At 38.3% G+C, this 18,443-nt stretch overlaps 1 protein-coding gene across 1 annotated transcript; it reads left to right on the top strand.

Annotated features, from left to right (window-relative positions):
- Nucleotides 1–5,663: 5,663 nt before the first annotated feature.
- On the top strand, nt 5,664–18,135 carry LOC133440621 (beta-1,4-galactosyltransferase 4-like). The gene is made up of 6 exons (XM_061717942.1): nt 5,664–5,814; nt 7,389–7,621; nt 7,745–7,935; nt 8,059–8,181; nt 8,287–8,391; nt 18,000–18,135. Exons 1-6 carry the CDS (start codon nt 5,664–5,666, stop codon nt 18,133–18,135), a joined length of 939 nt encoding a protein of 312 aa, XP_061573926.1.
- The last annotated feature ends 308 nt before the right edge of the window (nt 18,136–18,443 follow it).

Genomic DNA, 18,443 nt, shown 5'->3' on the forward strand with positions numbered 1-18,443 from the left:
TTTTAGCTCATAAGTTTCCCTTTTTGACAGTTTTGCACTGATCTTTTCAGTAAACAATTGAAACTTGACTTCACAATTTTAGAAACCACAACATTGTCCATAAACAGTTTCAGTCATGAACATTAAACAAGAACATTGAACAAAACACACATTGGCCAAAACAAACATACACAAAAAACCTAAAACCCCATTCCAATAGAAACCTCCTCTCGTTGGGTCCCCAGACCCGTGGGTGTTGGTGAAGTCCATGACTTCTCCACAGTGGTCCAAGACCACAGGCTAACCCCATTAGCCCCATAACCCCATCTCTTAAAGTAACACATTTAAATACCCCAGGTATTTATCGAGAGGAGCATTTCTTACCCAGTCTCAGTGCCCCTCCCTGGCTCGAGGAACCCCGTCACCGGGCATCGTCCTGACGCCTCAGATGTAGAGGTCTCGGGTTTCGGGCACCAAAAATGTTAGGTTTAAACACAGCATTACATAAATTAATAATGAGAAAAGACACAGAGACTACCTTGGAATGAGTTTTTAGCGCACTCCTGCAGGAGGGGGGAGAGCAGAGGAGTGCAGGGCAACTGCCCTCATTGAGAACTCCTGAGCTTCCCCAAAGATCCTCCCTCTAGAAGATGCTTTTATTAAGAAACTTTGACAGGAATTGATCATATGAGGACAATGCATAGTAAACAGTAGACAGTAGACATTGGGTAGTGGACAATGGGTGGAAGTGATAACGTTTGATTGAGTCCTGACATTACAGTGGTGACCTGTCACAGGACAGTTCAAAACCTAGTAGATCAGGAAGTGGCTGATGTGGCTTCTGTTAGCCACTCATGTGACAGTTTCACAATGACAAAACAAGTTCAAAGGTTGATTTACCTCACAAGAATCTCACACCAGCACCGAGCAGAAAAAACAGTAAACTGTGAAATAACATGACAGCACAGTATTACTGTAACATCCATTCCAGTACAGGTTTTTTTTTTTTTTTTTTTGAAGCAGATGTAGGAAACCTTCAGAATGAATGATGATTTAAACAAAACTTAGATTCAACCTTTAAAGTTACCATTCCTGCAGACAGACAAATAACATCATTCCTTGAAGTTGCTTAACATAGCTTCTGCATTACTTTCACATCAGTGTATTTTCTGGAGGAAAAAAAATGCTTTTCATATGCAGCTTGCAGCTGTTTTCCTTTCAACTTCCTTTTAACTCTTCATTCCTTCCTCCTTTCACAAATGTCAAAGGAAAAAAAGGGGAACTTATAGCAGACTGTCACATTCGTGTCAGGTTCAACACTTCCCTGTTTGTCATATTGAATGTTATAACCACCCAATACAAAAGGTCATGTGATATCCTGCTTTTACAGTTCATGACCAAACAAACATAACAATAACTTGTTTTGCTATTATGTTTTTAGCAGTGTCCATCCGAGATTAGATAGTTGGTGGATAATTTTGGTCCGAAATAAAGTTTCTTACCAATTATACTCAAATGCAGACAGCTTTCTAACTTTTATCCTCTGAGGATTTTCAATCAACCGATTTCAGCTTAAGCCCCCTTAGGTGAGGCATCACCACAGTGGACGATTGCACTCTGTACATCAATTTACGCACAGGTTTCACACCGGATGCCTTTCCTGGGGCATGGGGAGACGCACACATGGAACTGGAATTGTTTTGAGCCACGCCGTCAAATAAAAAAAATTACTTATGTTATAAAAAACAAAAGAGCTACCTAGTAACTAAAGATCGTTCTGTTGCTGAGTTGGTTGTTAAGCATGTTTGTAAGCTTATTCATAACCTCATGTTAAACTAAAGTGTTGCTCACAAGAGTGTGTGAACAGGGAGGGTGCGAAGGTGCAGCCAAATATGATCATGATAAAATGTGTAAGCGTTCTTTCTACTCATCAACTAGATATTCCCAAAACAGCGCATTTCATTCAAGCTGCTGATGCAAAACTTTGACGTTAGAGTAAATGACCTCATCAGAATCTTTGGGTTTGTCGCTGGATGGAGGAGGTGTTTCTCTGGATGTTATAATCCTCACATCAGAGTAAACCATATCCTTTGAGAGAGTGTGAGAAAGTTTTGTGAATCCTCTCATTTTGTTATCAAACAGCAGGTTTTAATTCAGGGGATTCAACTACATTCAAGCTAAATTTGGAGATAAAATACTGATTGTGCTCTGAAATGAAGCGTTCTCTTACCGTAAACGAAGGTCTGGCTGCTCCTGCCACTGGAACAGATGTATCTGACATTCAGACAGTTTTTTATTCCAAGGTACTGAGACAAACAGAAGAAGGTAAATATATATTGTGTTTGTGTTTGTTCTCACCTCCTGAGTGCAGGATCACATCTACAACAGAGAAACAAAAGTACTTTGATTAATTGCCTGTACTTGAACCCTGGCTTACCCTCTAAATCATCCAGATTTAGAAGGTAAGCCAGGGTTTATGACATGACAGTTCCTGAGTCATCTTTTCTTTCTCTAAGCACTTATTTAGTCTACCTTTAAATGAAAAGAAAAATGATCCAGAGTCCAAGGCAACTTCATTTTAATGTCAAAACAAGTCTTTAAGAGTTACTCTCTATAATAAACAGATATGGGTCTGCAATAATGTGACTAAGCAGATTTATGTCTCCTAAAAGGACACACAAACAGTACCTTCTGGTGATAATGATGTAAGCCACAGCCGCCAGGATCAAAACCAGTATCACGGCAGCAGTGGCAATAGCAGAAACAACCCATACTGACGACTGTTTCTGTTCTGAGGAAAATGAACACAGGAAATTATATTGAGGTAGGTTTTTGATGGGTTTATGCCACTGTATATTTGACATATTTATGTATTGCAAATTTTTACAAGGTTCACAATAAAATTCTTACTGGCACTTGAAGTGACAACTTGTATAATACAACACTACAGGGGCATGCTCAAGTAGAAGAATCTTTGAAAATCCAGTACCAAAAATACGTCAACATAAATGTCCCCATCACATAATGGGTCATCCTTTTTATCATCTTATGATGATAAAAATCATCATAAGATGATGATTTACAGCAGATATTTAACCGTGCAGCGTTTTACAGATTGACCACTGTTAACATACTCAGATGTGACGAAACCAACTCTAAACCCTGATTTGAATCAAGAGTTAAACCTCCTTCCTGAAATAGGCCCCTATGGGTGCAAAACAAGTTTAAACATAGCACTGTTCATTCCAGCCAAATTAACATGTGGCTAACGTGGCTCTGAACTCAAAGCTGAACCGGACTGCAGTGTCAAAACAAGGAGAGGTGTACAGTATGTCGTCTGCAGATAAACTGTCTGGAAACTTGAAGTATGCTGTTGGTTGTAGTGTGCATGTGAGTAAAGTGCAGTTCTGAAACCAGCATTAAAACTTGTACAGTTGACTACTGAGTTGTTTTCTGAGAATATAGAACTTAAATTTACTATAAGAGTTTTACATTTTATAATTTTCAAAGAAGTGACAATGTAGGAACACGTTCACATTGGGAACATGTGTATTTTAACCATTTGGAGGGGTTTAATCTGAATTTCAACAACTCACTCTTGACAACAGGGCAGAAACATCTTGTGAGACGGTGTGTCATCGGGCACCAACGACCACCCAGCTGCTGGTGTGTTGTCCATAAGTCCCAGGTTTGTGTTTCCTCTATGCGGCAGGTGCAGTCAAATCAGGGTCTGATTGCTAGTAAATACTAAAGATCTGTTAAGACAGTGCCTGAAAGGCATGGAGAGTGATTTTGAGTCTGTATTCATGGGAGTTTACCCTGCAGAATACACATTTTGGAAAGGAGATTATTTTGAAGATGGACATATTTACCAGCTGTTGTGGGATGCAGTTACATGCTTTTGCAAGGTTACTGAAAAAAAGCTTGTCTTAAATGTTAGGCTTCAGATGACTGCAATATTTGATTTTCTTTAATTTATCTGAAGATTTATTTTCACATACCTTTAATTTCTGGACTAATATCAGTTTTAGGACTTCTGGGAGTGGTCAGTGGTGATCACTGAGTGTCAGGTAAGTTTAAAATGCTGGTTTTCATGTTGAAGACTTCACCTGCAGAACTCCACTGGCAGCATTGTTTTCTTATTTGTAGCCACATTCAGATTAAAGAAGATTAAAGCCTTTGGTGGATGATGATTTTGTACACAGTCCTGACTCCTTTACGTGCCATGAAAGAATTTATGGGGCGACCCTTTATAGATTTTCTGTCTCTTCGCCTCCCCTTCCTACCTCAGGCTTGTTACTGGCATCAAATTCTGAATTTGTTTATATTTCAACAGTAACGAAACTAAGGTAGTCCTTATTGGTGCAAAGTCCTCCCTCTCCAAACATCCCAGCTTCACCCTCAACATACAGTAGACAACTACTCAGTTTCCCTCTCCCCACAGGCTAAGAGTCGGGGTGTTGTCCTCGACAGCACCTTATCATTCCACTCACCATCAGTAAGTCCACCTCCACCTCTGAAACATCAACCGCCTCCGCTCTTGACTCACTCCCAACAGCGTAGCAATCTTGGTTCACTCTCTGGTCACTTCCCATCTGGACTATTGCAATTCCATTCTCTTTGATCTTGCCCAAAAATCCCTCCATAAACTCCAACTGGTCCAGAACGCTGCTGCCCAGATCATCACCAGAACACCATATCCATCAGTCACATCAGCCTCGTTCAACACCAACTCCACTAGCTTCCCATCTAACACCATATCAACTACAAAATCCTCCTCTTAAGGTTTAAGGCGATCCATAACCTTGCTCCCCCATACGTCTCTACCCTCCTATGCATCAATATCCCCACCTGGTCTCTCAGATCTCCATCAGCCTGACTGTCCCTCCAGCACGTCTGTCCATCATGGGGTCTAGAGCCTTCAGCCGCTCTGCCCCTCGTCTCTGGAACTCCCTGCCCCGTGACATCAGGAATATTGACTCAGTTTTTAAGACTGATCTCAAAACCTACTCATTCAGACAGGCATTTGATCTATTATGTATTTTATGTTCTACTGTTTAATCTGCTGTTTTCTGTTGTTTAAATTAATAGTATTATTAGGGCCCGAGCACTTACAGTGCGAAGGCCCTATTGTATCTGTAGGAATTCTTCTTTCTTTCTTCTGACGAAAGGAGGGCCTTTTTGCCCCCCTAAACGTGCCCCAAAATTCACCAAATTTTGCACGCAAGCCAGGCCTGACGAAAAATTTGATATTTAATAGTTTGCATTGATGGGTGTGGCAAAATGGCTCAACAGCGCCCCCTAGAAAACTTTGTGCCTCAAGCCCCGCACTACGGTTTGACGTACATGCACAAAAAGAATCAGAGGAGAGTGGGAGGTCGTTTGTGACTTTGATTAGTGCTGTTTCAGTGCTGTCGTGGGTTTGGAATGTTTCATAGGTCGTTGAGAGGATGTAAGTCTTGACTTGAGCTGTGATGGCTCTTTCCAGTAGTTTTGAGCTGAATGTGAGGTCGGAGATGCGTCTGAAATTGTTGAGGTTGTCAGGGTCAAGACCAGGTTTTTTATTTGTGGGGTGATGGCAGCAAGCTTAACAGGTGGGGGGGCAGTGTCATAGGTAAAGGAGGAGTTGAAGGTGTCAATGATGAGAGAAAGAAGTGAAACAGGCTTTGACGAGTTCAGAGGGCATGGGGTCCAGTGGGGAGGTGGATGATTTCATGGTGGAGAGTATCTTGGAGAGCTCAGCTGTGGTTATCGGTGAGAAGGTAGAGAGCCAATGGTCTGAGGATGAAGGAGGTGTGGGTTCGGGGACCGTGGTGGAGGCAGAAGAGGTTGCAGGCTGGTTGTGTGTGTTTTCTATTTTGGAGTTGAAAAATGAAATGAGGTTGTTGAACATCTCCAGGGTGAATGCTTGACGAGCTTGACGAGTTTATTTATGGTTGGAAAACAGGGTGCGTGGGTTGGAGGATCCAGAGTGAAGAAGTAGTAGATAAGGCAGGCTTTATTTAGTTCGGATTTGCATATGTGTGTGTATGCCAGGGCGTATATACTGTGAGACTGGTTTCTTTGGGATGTTTCAAAGTTGTCAGAGTGGTTTTTTGAGTTTGTGAAGTTCCGGGCTGAACAAGGGAGTGAGTGAGTAAGGTGCCAGTCTTGGTTTTCAGGCATGCCAGTTTGTGTAGGGATGAAGAGTGTGCTGTTGTAGATGTTCACGAGGTCCACAGGGGTTGGATTTTTGCTGAAAGCCTCTGACCAGAAGAAATACCTGATGCAATAAATAATAGGATACATATTTGCCTTTTTTAATCCTTTGTTTTTTCTGGCACAAAGTCAGCCATGTGGTTCTGTTCAGCCGTCGGCGATCATTTGTACAAAAGGAGATATTTTTTATTAAGCTTTCTCTTTGTGTTGGTCCTGGTTTGGATAGCCACCTTCTCTGGTGAAGCTTTGAAAATCATTCCGGTTTTCTCTGCCACAATGCAAACAAGAAAAGACAATCTGATGGATCAACCTGACAACGGGGCTTCAATACCTGATCAGCTATACATTCCAACACAAAAAGGCGAATGCCCAGTGGAGTCTCCATTGCTGCGTAAGTGTAAACCAAGACCAATGAATAAATGTTCTGTGTTTCATATTCTGACTATTGGCTATTTTCAGAAGTTAATGAAATCCAGTTTCAAGTTTGTAAGTGATCTATGTTTACTTTGACAAAATGATATCATGATTTGGAAAACAAAACAACAAAAAAAACAATTGTCATAGACAAGATACGGCATTGTCACAATAATTCATCCATGAATTATCTTGGTTGGAGTTTTCAGCAGAGTGACGGTGTGGTTCATAAATTGAAGATCTCACTATTCAGATCATTTTAATATTAAATCTAAGCTTAATTACTGAATTACAAGAATTTAGATCCATGAATAGTATATATTCAGTAGTAGTGTAATTACATGTAGTAATAATGTATTCATTTTAAACTGGCTTGTGAAGCATAAAATTGTTCAGTGTTTCTAATCTTGAAACATTTCTGAATTATTAAAGCAACATAAAAGACTTTCTTTTATGTTATAATATTTGTTTTAATTTTATTTATATTTATTAATTTATAGAGTCAAAAACGTAATCATAGAAGTGAAAAGAGGACCAACCAAGATGCTAAGCAAATCTTAGTGTTGTAAAACAAACTTCATCTCCAGGCTTAGACGGTGACCTCCTGAACCTAAATTTGTTCATTTGTGCTGTTTATAGACAGTTGAATGTAGCAAAAAGTCCTTTAAAAACTCAAGATCTTGTATGTATTAAAATGTGACATTTTGTTTGTATCTTATTCTAATTATCCATGCTTATGTGACACATATGAAGTAGCTGAACAGTGTTGGCAAAAGACATTGTCAATGTTTCCACAGAGGGACTCGTGAAGCCGTCCTTTGAGTCTTCTCTGACAATGAAGAGTGTAGAGAATGAGAGAAAAGGAGTGTCTGTGGGAGGGTATGAGCCCTCGGGTTGTACAGCGCAGCAGAGCGTAGCTATCATCATCCCACATCGCAGGCGAGAAACCCACCTCATCTACTTGCTGTATCACCTGCACCCATTTCTACAGAGACAGCAACTACACTATGCCCTTTATGTTGTCCACCAGGTATCTGTCCCCTAAATAGATATGCAGTGTTTCATATCAGAGAATTTATGCTTAAACGCTTATTTCTGGAGTGAACATGTTTATTGTCGTGGCATGCGTTTTCTTTTCGTCTCTTTTAAACAGGCTGGCGATGCAACTTTTAATCGAGCCAAGCTCATGAATGTAGGGTATTTGGAGGCGCTGAAGGACCACAGTTGGGACTGCTACATCTTCCATGATGTGGACCTGATTCCTGAAAATGACAAGAATGTATATATCTGCGACGACAATCGGCCCAAACACCTGATATTTGGCAGGAATAACACAGGATACAAGTAAGTATACAACTAAGATCAAAGGTTTATATAGACTAAGGGTTATTGGTTAAACTTTATTCTTCTCTCATAAATATCCAATGCTATTGTCTTTTGTCCTAAAAGAATTGTAATTTTCCACAGGATGCTTAACAAAATCGCCTTTGGTGGAGTTACCGCTTTTACCAAGGAACAGTTTGAACAAATTAATGGTTTTGCAAACCTTTACTGGGGTTGGGGTGGGGAAGATGATGACCTTTACAATAGGTGAGAAACATGATAGCAGATCGTCGCTGGTCTGTCATGTTTACAGTAGATGTGATGCATAGTCCTTCATTCATTTTCTCGTTCATGCTGCTGTGATACGCACAGGGTTCAGGTGCAGAAAATGAAGACTGCGCAGTCTCCTGCTGATGTAGGCCGCTATACCATGATGTTTCACAAGCGAGACTCTGGCAATGAGAAAAACCCAAAGAGGTCAGTACAAGTAATTCATCTGTTTGGGGGTTGGGGGTTGTACTATGTCATCGAGACGTTGCGTGGCCTCACTGGCCTGGGATCAGTCTATCCCTTGCCTCCCTTCCCCTTGGCAACCTCTGGAGTCGCAGGTTTACCCCCCCAAACCCTCCTCGCCTCTTCTGACACACACAACCTGTATGACTCTCAGTATCAAGTTTTTTTTTTTTTTTTTTTTTTTTTTCACCTTGTCTGCACACATATTAATGATTGATACCATGACGGTAGAAACCAAAAGTATATATATGTGCATTATTACTATATTTAATATATATACATATATATACGCACACATATGCGTACACATACATAAATATACACATACAAACCCAGTGTTTTTTTTTTTTTTTTTTTTGGGGGGGGGGTGACGACATCCACTGCCAATCCAGGAAGCAGGAACACACAGAGACACACGTCAAGCACTGGAAATCTGCAACAAAAAACCACAAACAAAGCACGAAACCGGCACGGAGCCAACCAAAACAATAACAGCAATCGACCTAAATCTTGAGATCTGATCGTCGCAGTCTGAGCTAAGCTATCGCTACCGCTACCTAAACCCAAAAACTAGAGAGCCAGCATGCAGGTGAACAAGCCAGTGTGTATGTCTATGTGTGTGTGTGTCTCAGTATCAAGTTGAGCTGACAGGGTGACAATGAGGACACCCAGCACACACTGCACTAATGGAAATAAGGAAAGGTATTCTAGAAAACTGGCAAGGGTTTTTTTGTCATTTTTTTCCTTTGCAAGGACGCTCCTGCGCCCTCCCAAAGATTGCACCCTGGGCGCCCATAATGCTCGGTTCCTATTGGCTACAGTTGACAGGCTAACAAACCCTCCCGTGTCAGTAGCAACTGAACTTAATTCCCCCGTGGCCTGCAATTCTATTAGACAAGCAGCAGGTCATCATCATCATTATCATTTGGTTATATGTTATAATATTTTATAAAAATTATGTTATATTAGGATATTACTATATTATTATGCTATATTTATATTATATCGTGCTACACCACTCTATATGATAATTATTTATTTGTTTAACTTATTTACTCTCAAATTAACATTCTCAATTTATGTATCTACTTTCATCATCTTATTTACACACACACACACACACACACACACACACACACACACACACACACACACACACACACACACACAGACACAAACTGATGTCGTCTTTTGTCGTTGTTTGCACTCTATGTTAATAAATAAAATAAAAAAATTAAAATAAAAAAAAATAAATAGACAAGCAGCAGTTTCAGCATATCCACCAAAAACTGGTTTTAACAGTTTCAACCCATTAACAGCAAAGACCTGGAGGACATCTTACATCAGCTGAACTCCTCTTGCTTTTTAGACATCCTGCCAACAGGTTTTTGGAGTCAGACCTGTTACTGATCATGAACTTGTCCTTGATGTGAGCTGTGTTTTCAGAGCCACTAAAAACAGCTGTAATTAAACCTCTGCTGAAAAACGACAATCTTGACAAGAGATAAATGAACAACTACAGGCCCATCTCATATCTCCCATTTCTACGCAAGGTCATTTGAAAAGCAGTTTTTTCAACAGCTCACTTACCCTTTAACCCAAAACAAGTGTTATGATGCCGTCAGGTTTCAGACTGAACCACAACACTGAGACGCTCTGACCAAAGTGTTTAATGACATATGTCTGAATACAGACGGGGGAAACATGTCTGTCTTAGTTTTACTGGATCTCAGTGCTGGATTTGATACAGCTGGACACAATATTTTACTTGGAGAAGGTTAATTATGGAGAAAAAAAACGAGGAAAACATGGAGAAGCTGCATTAAGTGTCTATGCTCCACATGTCTGGAACAAACACCCAGAAAGCCTCAGATCAGTTGCAACTCTCCTCCTTTTTTTCAGCTGCATCTGAATAAAGCTCCAAACCAACCTGATCTCACAAAAATCCGTGAAATGCCCACGACCTCTCACCACTATTTTCCGTGGTACCAACACGGAAACTGGTAAAATTACGTGTGGGCACCACGGATATTGTACCATGCAAAGTCAATGGGATCCGTGGTCGTGATATATACACGGATTATGACATTATTATTATTTATATATTATTCTTTGTTATAGTGGCTAAATTATGCGTTTTTGTCGCGCAAGGTACGGTTTTTTACTGTCAGTTTGTAAAAACATGTTTTTAACGCTGTTTTAGCAGTGTTTTAATGAGGTTTTAATCTGAGCACCACGGATATAGTACTATGCAAAGTCAATGGGGGCGTGGTCGTGATATATACACGAATTATGACATTATTATTATTTATATATTATTCTTTGTTATAGTGGCTAAATTATGCGTTTTTGGCGCGCAACGTACTGTTTTTTAATGTCAGTTTGTAAAAGCCCGTTTTTAACGCTGTTTTAGCAGTGTTTTAATGAGGTTTTAATCTGACCACCACGGATATAGTACTATGCAAAGTCAATGGGGGCGTGGTCGTGATATATACACGAATTATGACATTATTATTATTTATATATTATTCTTTGTTATAGTGGCTAAATTATGCGTTTTTGTCGCGCAACGTACTGTTTTTTAATGTCAGTTTGTAAAAGCCCGTTTTTAACGCTGTTTTAGCAGTGTTTTAATGAGGTTTTAATCTGAGCACCACGGATATAGTACTATGCAAAGTCAATGGGGGCGTGGTCGTGATATATACACGAATTATGACATTATTATTATTTATATATTATTCTTTGTTATAGTGGCTAAATTATGCGTTTTTGGCGCGCAACGTACTGTTTTTTAATGTCAGTTTGTAAAAGCCCGTTTTTAACGCTGTTTTAGCAGTGTTTTAATGAGGTTTTAATCTGAGCACCACGGATATAGTACTATGCAAAGTCAATGGGGGCGTGGTCGTGATATATACACGAATTATGACATTATTATTATTTATATATTATTCTTTGTTATAGTGGCTAAATTATGCGTTTTTGTCGCGCAACGTACTGTTTTTTAATATCAGTTTGTAAAAGCCCGTTTTTAACGCTGTTTTAGCAGTGTTTTTATGAGGTTTTAATCTGACCACCACGGATATAGTACTATGCAAAGTCAATGGGGGCGTGGTCGTGATATATACACGAATTATGACATTATTATTATTTATATATTATTCTTTGTTATAGTGGCTAAATTATGCGTTTTTGTCGCGCAACGTACTGTTTTTTAATGTCAGTTTGTAAAAGCCCGTTTTTAACGCTGTTTTAGCAGTGTTTTTATGAGGTTTTAATCTGACCACCACGGATATAGTAGCCTACTATGCAAAGCAACCTGATCTCACAAAAGTCTGGGAAATGCCCACGACCTATTTCCGTGGTACCAACACGGAAAGTGGTATAATTCCGTGTGACCACCACGATATAGTACTATGCAAAGTCAATGGGATCCATGGTCGTGATATACACACGGATAATGCCCACGACCTATTTTCCGTGGTACCAACACGGAAAGTGCTATAATTCCGTGTGACCAACACGGATATAGTACTGTGCAAAGTCAATGGGATCCGTGGTCGTGATATATACACGTTTTTTGACATTATTATTATTTATATATTATTCTTTGTTAAAGTGGCTAAATTATGCGTTTTTGTTGCGCAAGGTACGGTTTTTTACTGTCAGTTTGTAAAAACATGTTTTTAACGCTGTTTTAGCAGTGTTTTAATGAGGTTTTAATCTGACCACCACGGATATAGTACTATGCAAAGTCAATGGGAGGCGTGGTCGTGATATATACACGAATTATGACATTATTATTATTTATATATTATTCTTTGTTATAGTGGCTAAATTATGCGTTTTTGGCGCGCAAGGTACGGTTTTTACTGCCAGTTTGTAAAAACATGTTTTTAACGCTGTTTTAAGAAGAGACAGGCGATATTTAAAGTTTCTCCCATTTCGTCAACCACAGGGGATTCCCTGGGCGTCCCCTCTACGTCATAGAGTGACGAGGGGGGATCCTGATCACGTGACGGATCCCCCCGAATAATAATGATAATGCTAATGATAATAGTAATATTAATAATAATAATAATAAGAAGAAGAAGAAGAAGAAGAAGAAGAAGAAGAAGAAGAAGAAGAAGAAGAAGAAGAAGAAGAAGAAGAAGAAGAAGAAGAAGAAGAAGAAGAAGAAGAAGAATGATAATAATAATAAGAATGATGATAATAATAATGATAATGATACTAATAATAACAATGATGATAATAATAATAATAATAATAATAATAATGCAGAAATTAATTAATTATTTATATTAATCATAATATTAATATTTAGTATAATAATAAATACACCTGTAGCACAAACCAGTGTTTATAGATAACATTCAGAGACATTATCAGACAATGATTAATGACGCAACACAGTCTCACTCCGGAGGCATGTGCTTGTGCTCTTACAACGCCATATTAAAACAAATTATAAACCACATTAACACTTCATAAAAACAAAGATCGAGGGATGAGGTCTGAAAGATCTGTTTTGAAACGTGGCTTAATACGTTACGCCACTGAACGCAACCCTTCCTGTCGCCGAGATAGGCAGCAGGACAAAACGTTAAAATAGCACTAATAAATGCATATATTGATCTTGTCCATCACATACATCTACTCACGATATAAATATACATTTTATGGTCACACTTTGTCTGTTGAAAAATGAGCGGATATATTACTTCGGAACCCTAATGTCAACATCTGTTATGAGATTCTGTTATAGTGGGAGGCCCCGCCCCCTCCGGTGTTGTCATGGTAACGTTTTGCCCCGACTGTTAAACAGGAAGTGCTGTACAGCTGATGTCTCGAACGTTAACCGTTGAACGTTAATTAAAGCAGAGACGTTCAATAAACTGTATAGCGTATCTTTGATTAAAGTACTGCTGAAGTGATAGAAACGCTCCATGTCTCCTCTCCATTTATTGAACACAAACAACATCTTAACCCTAAACCGGAAGGAGGTTACCAGAACTTTTGAACTTTTTTTAAAAACATTTTTTAAGATGTGTTTGCATAACTTAAACACACAGAAATGTATTAGCACTATGATATATTATACATTTGATCATCCTTGATCATCCAGGATCATCCTGTCAGACTGGGGAAGCGGTTAAAGGGTCTCTAAATAGCCATGTTAAGTTAATGGGAAAATTTCAAAAGGTGAAACAATCAGTATTTAAAGGGGAAAATAAACTCAGAACTGGTCCAAATTGAATAGTATGACTGTGTATAATACTATCATCGATATCTTAAAGAAATCTGGCCACAAAATACTCGTTAAAAGATTTTGACTGATTGTTTCCAGCTCAGCCCCTTAAATAGGTCTCTGAATATACAAGTCAAACATCCATGATCTGTACCAACAAGAAAATCAAACTTTGTCGTAGGACAACAGTGAAGACATCGTTGGAAAGGTCTTAACCTCAGGAGCAACATATGTCAATATGAGATTTGTGGGCAATTCCTGCTCCCCAGGTGTGCCCTTTGAACCTTGTACCTGTGACACTTTTGAAGGCCTATAATTCAACAACAAAATATGCTAGAGACATGGGGTCAACAGTTTTGGAAAGCTCTGCACCTCTACTATCATGCCCGACAGTAGTCCAATAGGGGGCGCCACTGAATAGGGTCAAAACCTATAAAAAACATGATTTCACCCTCTTACCAATACAAAAGTCAAAATCAGACCGAACAGGCGTGCTTCCCACCCTTAAAAACATATAATAAGCTTGCAAAGTTCGTGATCACAGTTTTATATAAGCGCTAATTCATTGGAACTACAAAAGCTATGACGTAGCACAATGCTGTGTATTGTAACTTGGCGCAAATTGTAGTTCTGTAACCTCTTCCGGTTTAGGGTTAAGATGTTGACATTAGGGTTCCGAAATAATATATCCGCTCATTTTTCATCAGACAAAGTGTGACCATAAAATGTATATTTATATCGTGAGTAGATGTATGTGATGGAAAAGATCAATATATGCATTTATTAGTGCTATTTTAACGTTTTGTCCTGCTGCCTATCTCGGCGACAGGAAGGGTTGCGTTCAGTGGCGTAACGTATTAAACAACGTTTCAAGACCTCATCCCTCGATCTTTGTTTCTATGAAGTGTTAATGTGGTTTATAATTTGTTTTAATATGGCGTTGTAAGAGCACAAGCTGTTAAAAATAAGGGCAGTAGAATACAGCAGGTAAGTATTTAATTTAGGAGTGTCATCAAACCACACTTTTAAATTGAAGTACTGCTCTATAGACATATACACATACACATATAGACGGGATTACATTGGAAGTGTCATACAATTTGGTGTATTCTATTTGTGTCTGAAAATTTCTCGCTAGAAATGTCATCAAACCATCTTTTAAATTGAAGTATATGCATTTTAAAAAAAAAAGAGGAATGGGGAAGCCGCTCGCGGTGATCACCTGCTCCGAGCGTCAAATCTAGCCGCAGACGGGATTACATTGCAGCCAATAGGAGCCTATTTGCGCCTCCGGAGTGAGACTGTGTTGCGTCATTAATCATTGTCTGATAATGTCTCTGAATGTTTGCTATAAACACTGGTTTGTGCTACAGGTGTATTTATTATTATACTAAATATTAATATTATGATTAATATAAATAATTAATTAATTTCTGCATTATTATTATTATTATTATTATTATTATCATCATTGTTATTATTAGTATCATTATCATTATTATTATCATCATTCTTATTATTATTATCATTCTTCTTCTTCTTCTTCTTCTTCTTCTTCTTCTTCTTCTTCTTCTTCTTCTTCTTCTTCTTCTTCTTCTTCTTCTTCTTCTTCTTCTTCTTCTTCTTCTTCTTATTATTATTATTATTATTATTAATATTACTATTATCATTAGCATTATCATTATTATTCGGGGGGATCCGTCACGTGATCAGGATCCCCCCTCGTCACTCTATGACGTAGAGGGGACGCCCAGGGAATCCCCTGTGGTTGACGAAATGGGAGAAACTTTAAATATCGCCTGTCTCTTCTTAAAACAGCGTTAAAAACATGTTTTTACAAACTGGCAGTAAAAACCGTACCTTGCGCGCCAAAAACGCATAATTTAGCCACTATAACAAAGAATAATATATAAATAATAATAATGTCATAATTCGTGTATATATCACGACCACGCCTCCCATTGACTTTGCATAGTACTATATCCGTGGTGGTCAGATTAAAACCTCATTAAAACACTGCTAAAACAGCGTTAAAAACATGTTTTTACAAACTGACAGTAAAAAACCGTACCTTGCGCAACAAAAACGCATAATTTAGCCACTTTAACAAAGAATAATATATAAATAATAATAATGTCAAAAAACGTGTATATATCACGACCACGGATCCCATTGACTTTGCACAGTACTATATCCGTGTTGGTCACACGGAATTATAGCACTTTCCGTGTTGGTACCACGGAAAATAGGTCGTGGGCATTATCCGTGTGTATATCACGACCATGGATCCCATTGACTTTGCATAGTACTATATCGTGGTGGTCACACGGAATTATACCACTTTCCGTGTTGGTACCACGGAAATAGGTCGTGGGCATTTCCCAGACTTTTGTGAGATCAGGTTGCTTTGCATAGTAGGCTACTATATCCGTGGTGGTCAGATTAAAACCTCATAAAAACACTGCTAAAACAGCGTTAAAAACGGGCTTTTACAAACTGACATTAAAAACCAGTACGTTGCGCGACAAAAACGCATAATTTAGCCACTATAACAAAGAATAATATATAAATAATAATAATGTCATAATTCGTGTATATATCACGACCACGCCCCCATTGACTTTGCATAGTACTATATCCGTGGTGCTCAGATTAAAACCTCATAAAAACACTGCTAAAACAGCGTTAAAAACGGGCTTTTACAAACTGACATTAAAAAACAGTACGTTGCGCGACAAAAACGCATAATTTAGCCACTATAACAAAGAATAATATATAAATAATAATAATGTCATAATTCGTGTATATATCACGACCACGCCCCCATTGACTTTGCATAGTACTATATCCGTGGTGGTCAGATTAAAACCTCATAAAAACACTGCTAAAACAGCGTTAAAAACGGGCTTTTACAAACTGATATTAAAAAACAGTACGTTGCGCGACAAAAACGCATAATTTAGCCACTATAACAAAGAATAATATATAAATAATAATAATGTCATAATTCGTGTATATATCACGACCACGCCCCCATTGACTTTGCATAGTACTATATCCGTGGTGCTCAGATTAAAACCTCATTAAAACACTGCTAAAACAGCGTTAAAAACGGGCTTTTACAAACTGACATTAAAAAACAGTACGTTGCGCGCCAAAAACGCATAATTTAGCCACTATAACAAAGAATAATATATAAATAATAATAATGTCATAATTCGTGTATATATCACGACCACGCCCCCATTGACTTTGCATAGTACTATATCCGTGGTGCTCAGATTAAAACCTCATTAAAACACTGCTAAAACAGCGTTAAAAACGGGCTTTTACAAACTGACATTAAAAAACAGTACGTTGCGCGACAAAAACGCATAATTTAGCCACTATAACAAAGAATAATATATAAATAATAATAATGTCATAATTCGTGTATATATCACGACCACGCCCCCATTGACTTTGCATAGTACTATATCCGTGGTGGTCAGATTAAAACCTCATTAAAACACTGCTAAAACAGCGTTAAAAACGGGCTTTTACAAACTGACATTAAAAAACAGTACGTTGCGCGCCAAAAACGCATAATTTAGCCACTATAACAAAGAATAATATATAAATAATAATAATGTCATAATTCGTGTATATATCACGACCACGCCCCCATTGACTTTGCATAGTACTATATCCGTGGTGCTCAGATTAAAACCTCATTAAAACACTGCTAAAACAGCGTTAAAAACATGTTTTTACAAACTGACAGTAAAAAACCGTACCTTGCGCGACAAAAACGCATAATTTAGCCACTATAACAAAGAATAATATATAAATAATAATAATGTCATAATCCGTGTATATATCACGACCACGGATCCCATTGACTTTGCATGGTACAATATCCGTGGTGCCCACACGTAATTTTACCAGTTTCCGTGTTGGTACCACGGAAAATAGTGGTGAGAGGTCGTGGGCATTTCACGGATTTTTGTGAGATCAGGTTGCTCCAAACCTGCAGTTCCAAAACTTGATCCTATTATAACTACAGATTTTACCTGTTGTTCTTATTTCTTTCTTTTTTGTTTACATTTTAAATCATACTTTTTATTTGTGCTTTACTGTTTTTGTAAAGCCCTTTCAATCACCTTGTTTTTTGAATTGTGCTATAGAAATAAACTTCCCTTGTCTAGTAGGGGGAATTAGGCGCCCTGTTTTAAAAATACTGTACTATAGTCTCAGTTTATTTCAGCTTATTCAAGATCAAATCAAATATATCTGTCATAAATTTTGGCTTTCAACTAAGCTCTTCATCTCTTTTTTTTAATTCAAGGTGGAAGCTCATGAAACAAACATCTTCTTTGATGAAAACGGATGGAATCAACAGCTGCTCATATACAACTCTGTCAGTTGAAAGATTGCAGCTTTATGTAAATGTTACCGTGGACATCGGGAAGCCGGAGAGCTGACCTCTCGATACAAAAAACCCTTTTATTGACCAGAACAAATTTATATATTTTATGAAGTCCAAGCCTTTGAGTGCTCAAAAAAGCTGTCACAATCTGATATATAAAACCCACACAATGCACATTGTCTTTATTTAGGTCTTCGAGATTAAATATGAAATACAACACTTTATGTCACCTCCACTTCTGGTTTCCAGCTTAAAGGGAACATGTTTATACTGTGGGTACGGAAAGTATTCAGACCCCTTTAAATCTCCCCCTCTCCGTTTCATTGCAGCCATTTGCTAAAATCAAAAAGGTTCATTTTATTT

Source organism: Cololabis saira, chromosome 3 (assembly GCF_033807715.1).
Source record: "Cololabis saira isolate AMF1-May2022 chromosome 3, fColSai1.1, whole genome shotgun sequence".
Classification (NCBI taxonomy): Eukaryota; Metazoa; Chordata; class Actinopteri; order Beloniformes; family Belonidae; genus Cololabis; species Cololabis saira.

Excerpts from the sequence above, each read along its gene's own strand:
- LOC133440621 (XM_061717942.1), top strand. The coding sequence starts at position 5,664 with ATGGGGTCCAGTGGGGAGGTGGATGATTTCATGGTGGAGAGTATCTTG. Across the intron at positions 7,936-8,058 it reads AGGAATAACACAGGATACAA|GATGCTTAACAAAATCGCCT; the intron begins GTAAGTATACAA and ends AATTTTCCACAG. Across the intron at positions 8,182-8,286 it reads GATGATGACCTTTACAATAG|GGTTCAGGTGCAGAAAATGA; the intron begins GTGAGAAACATG and ends TGATACGCACAG.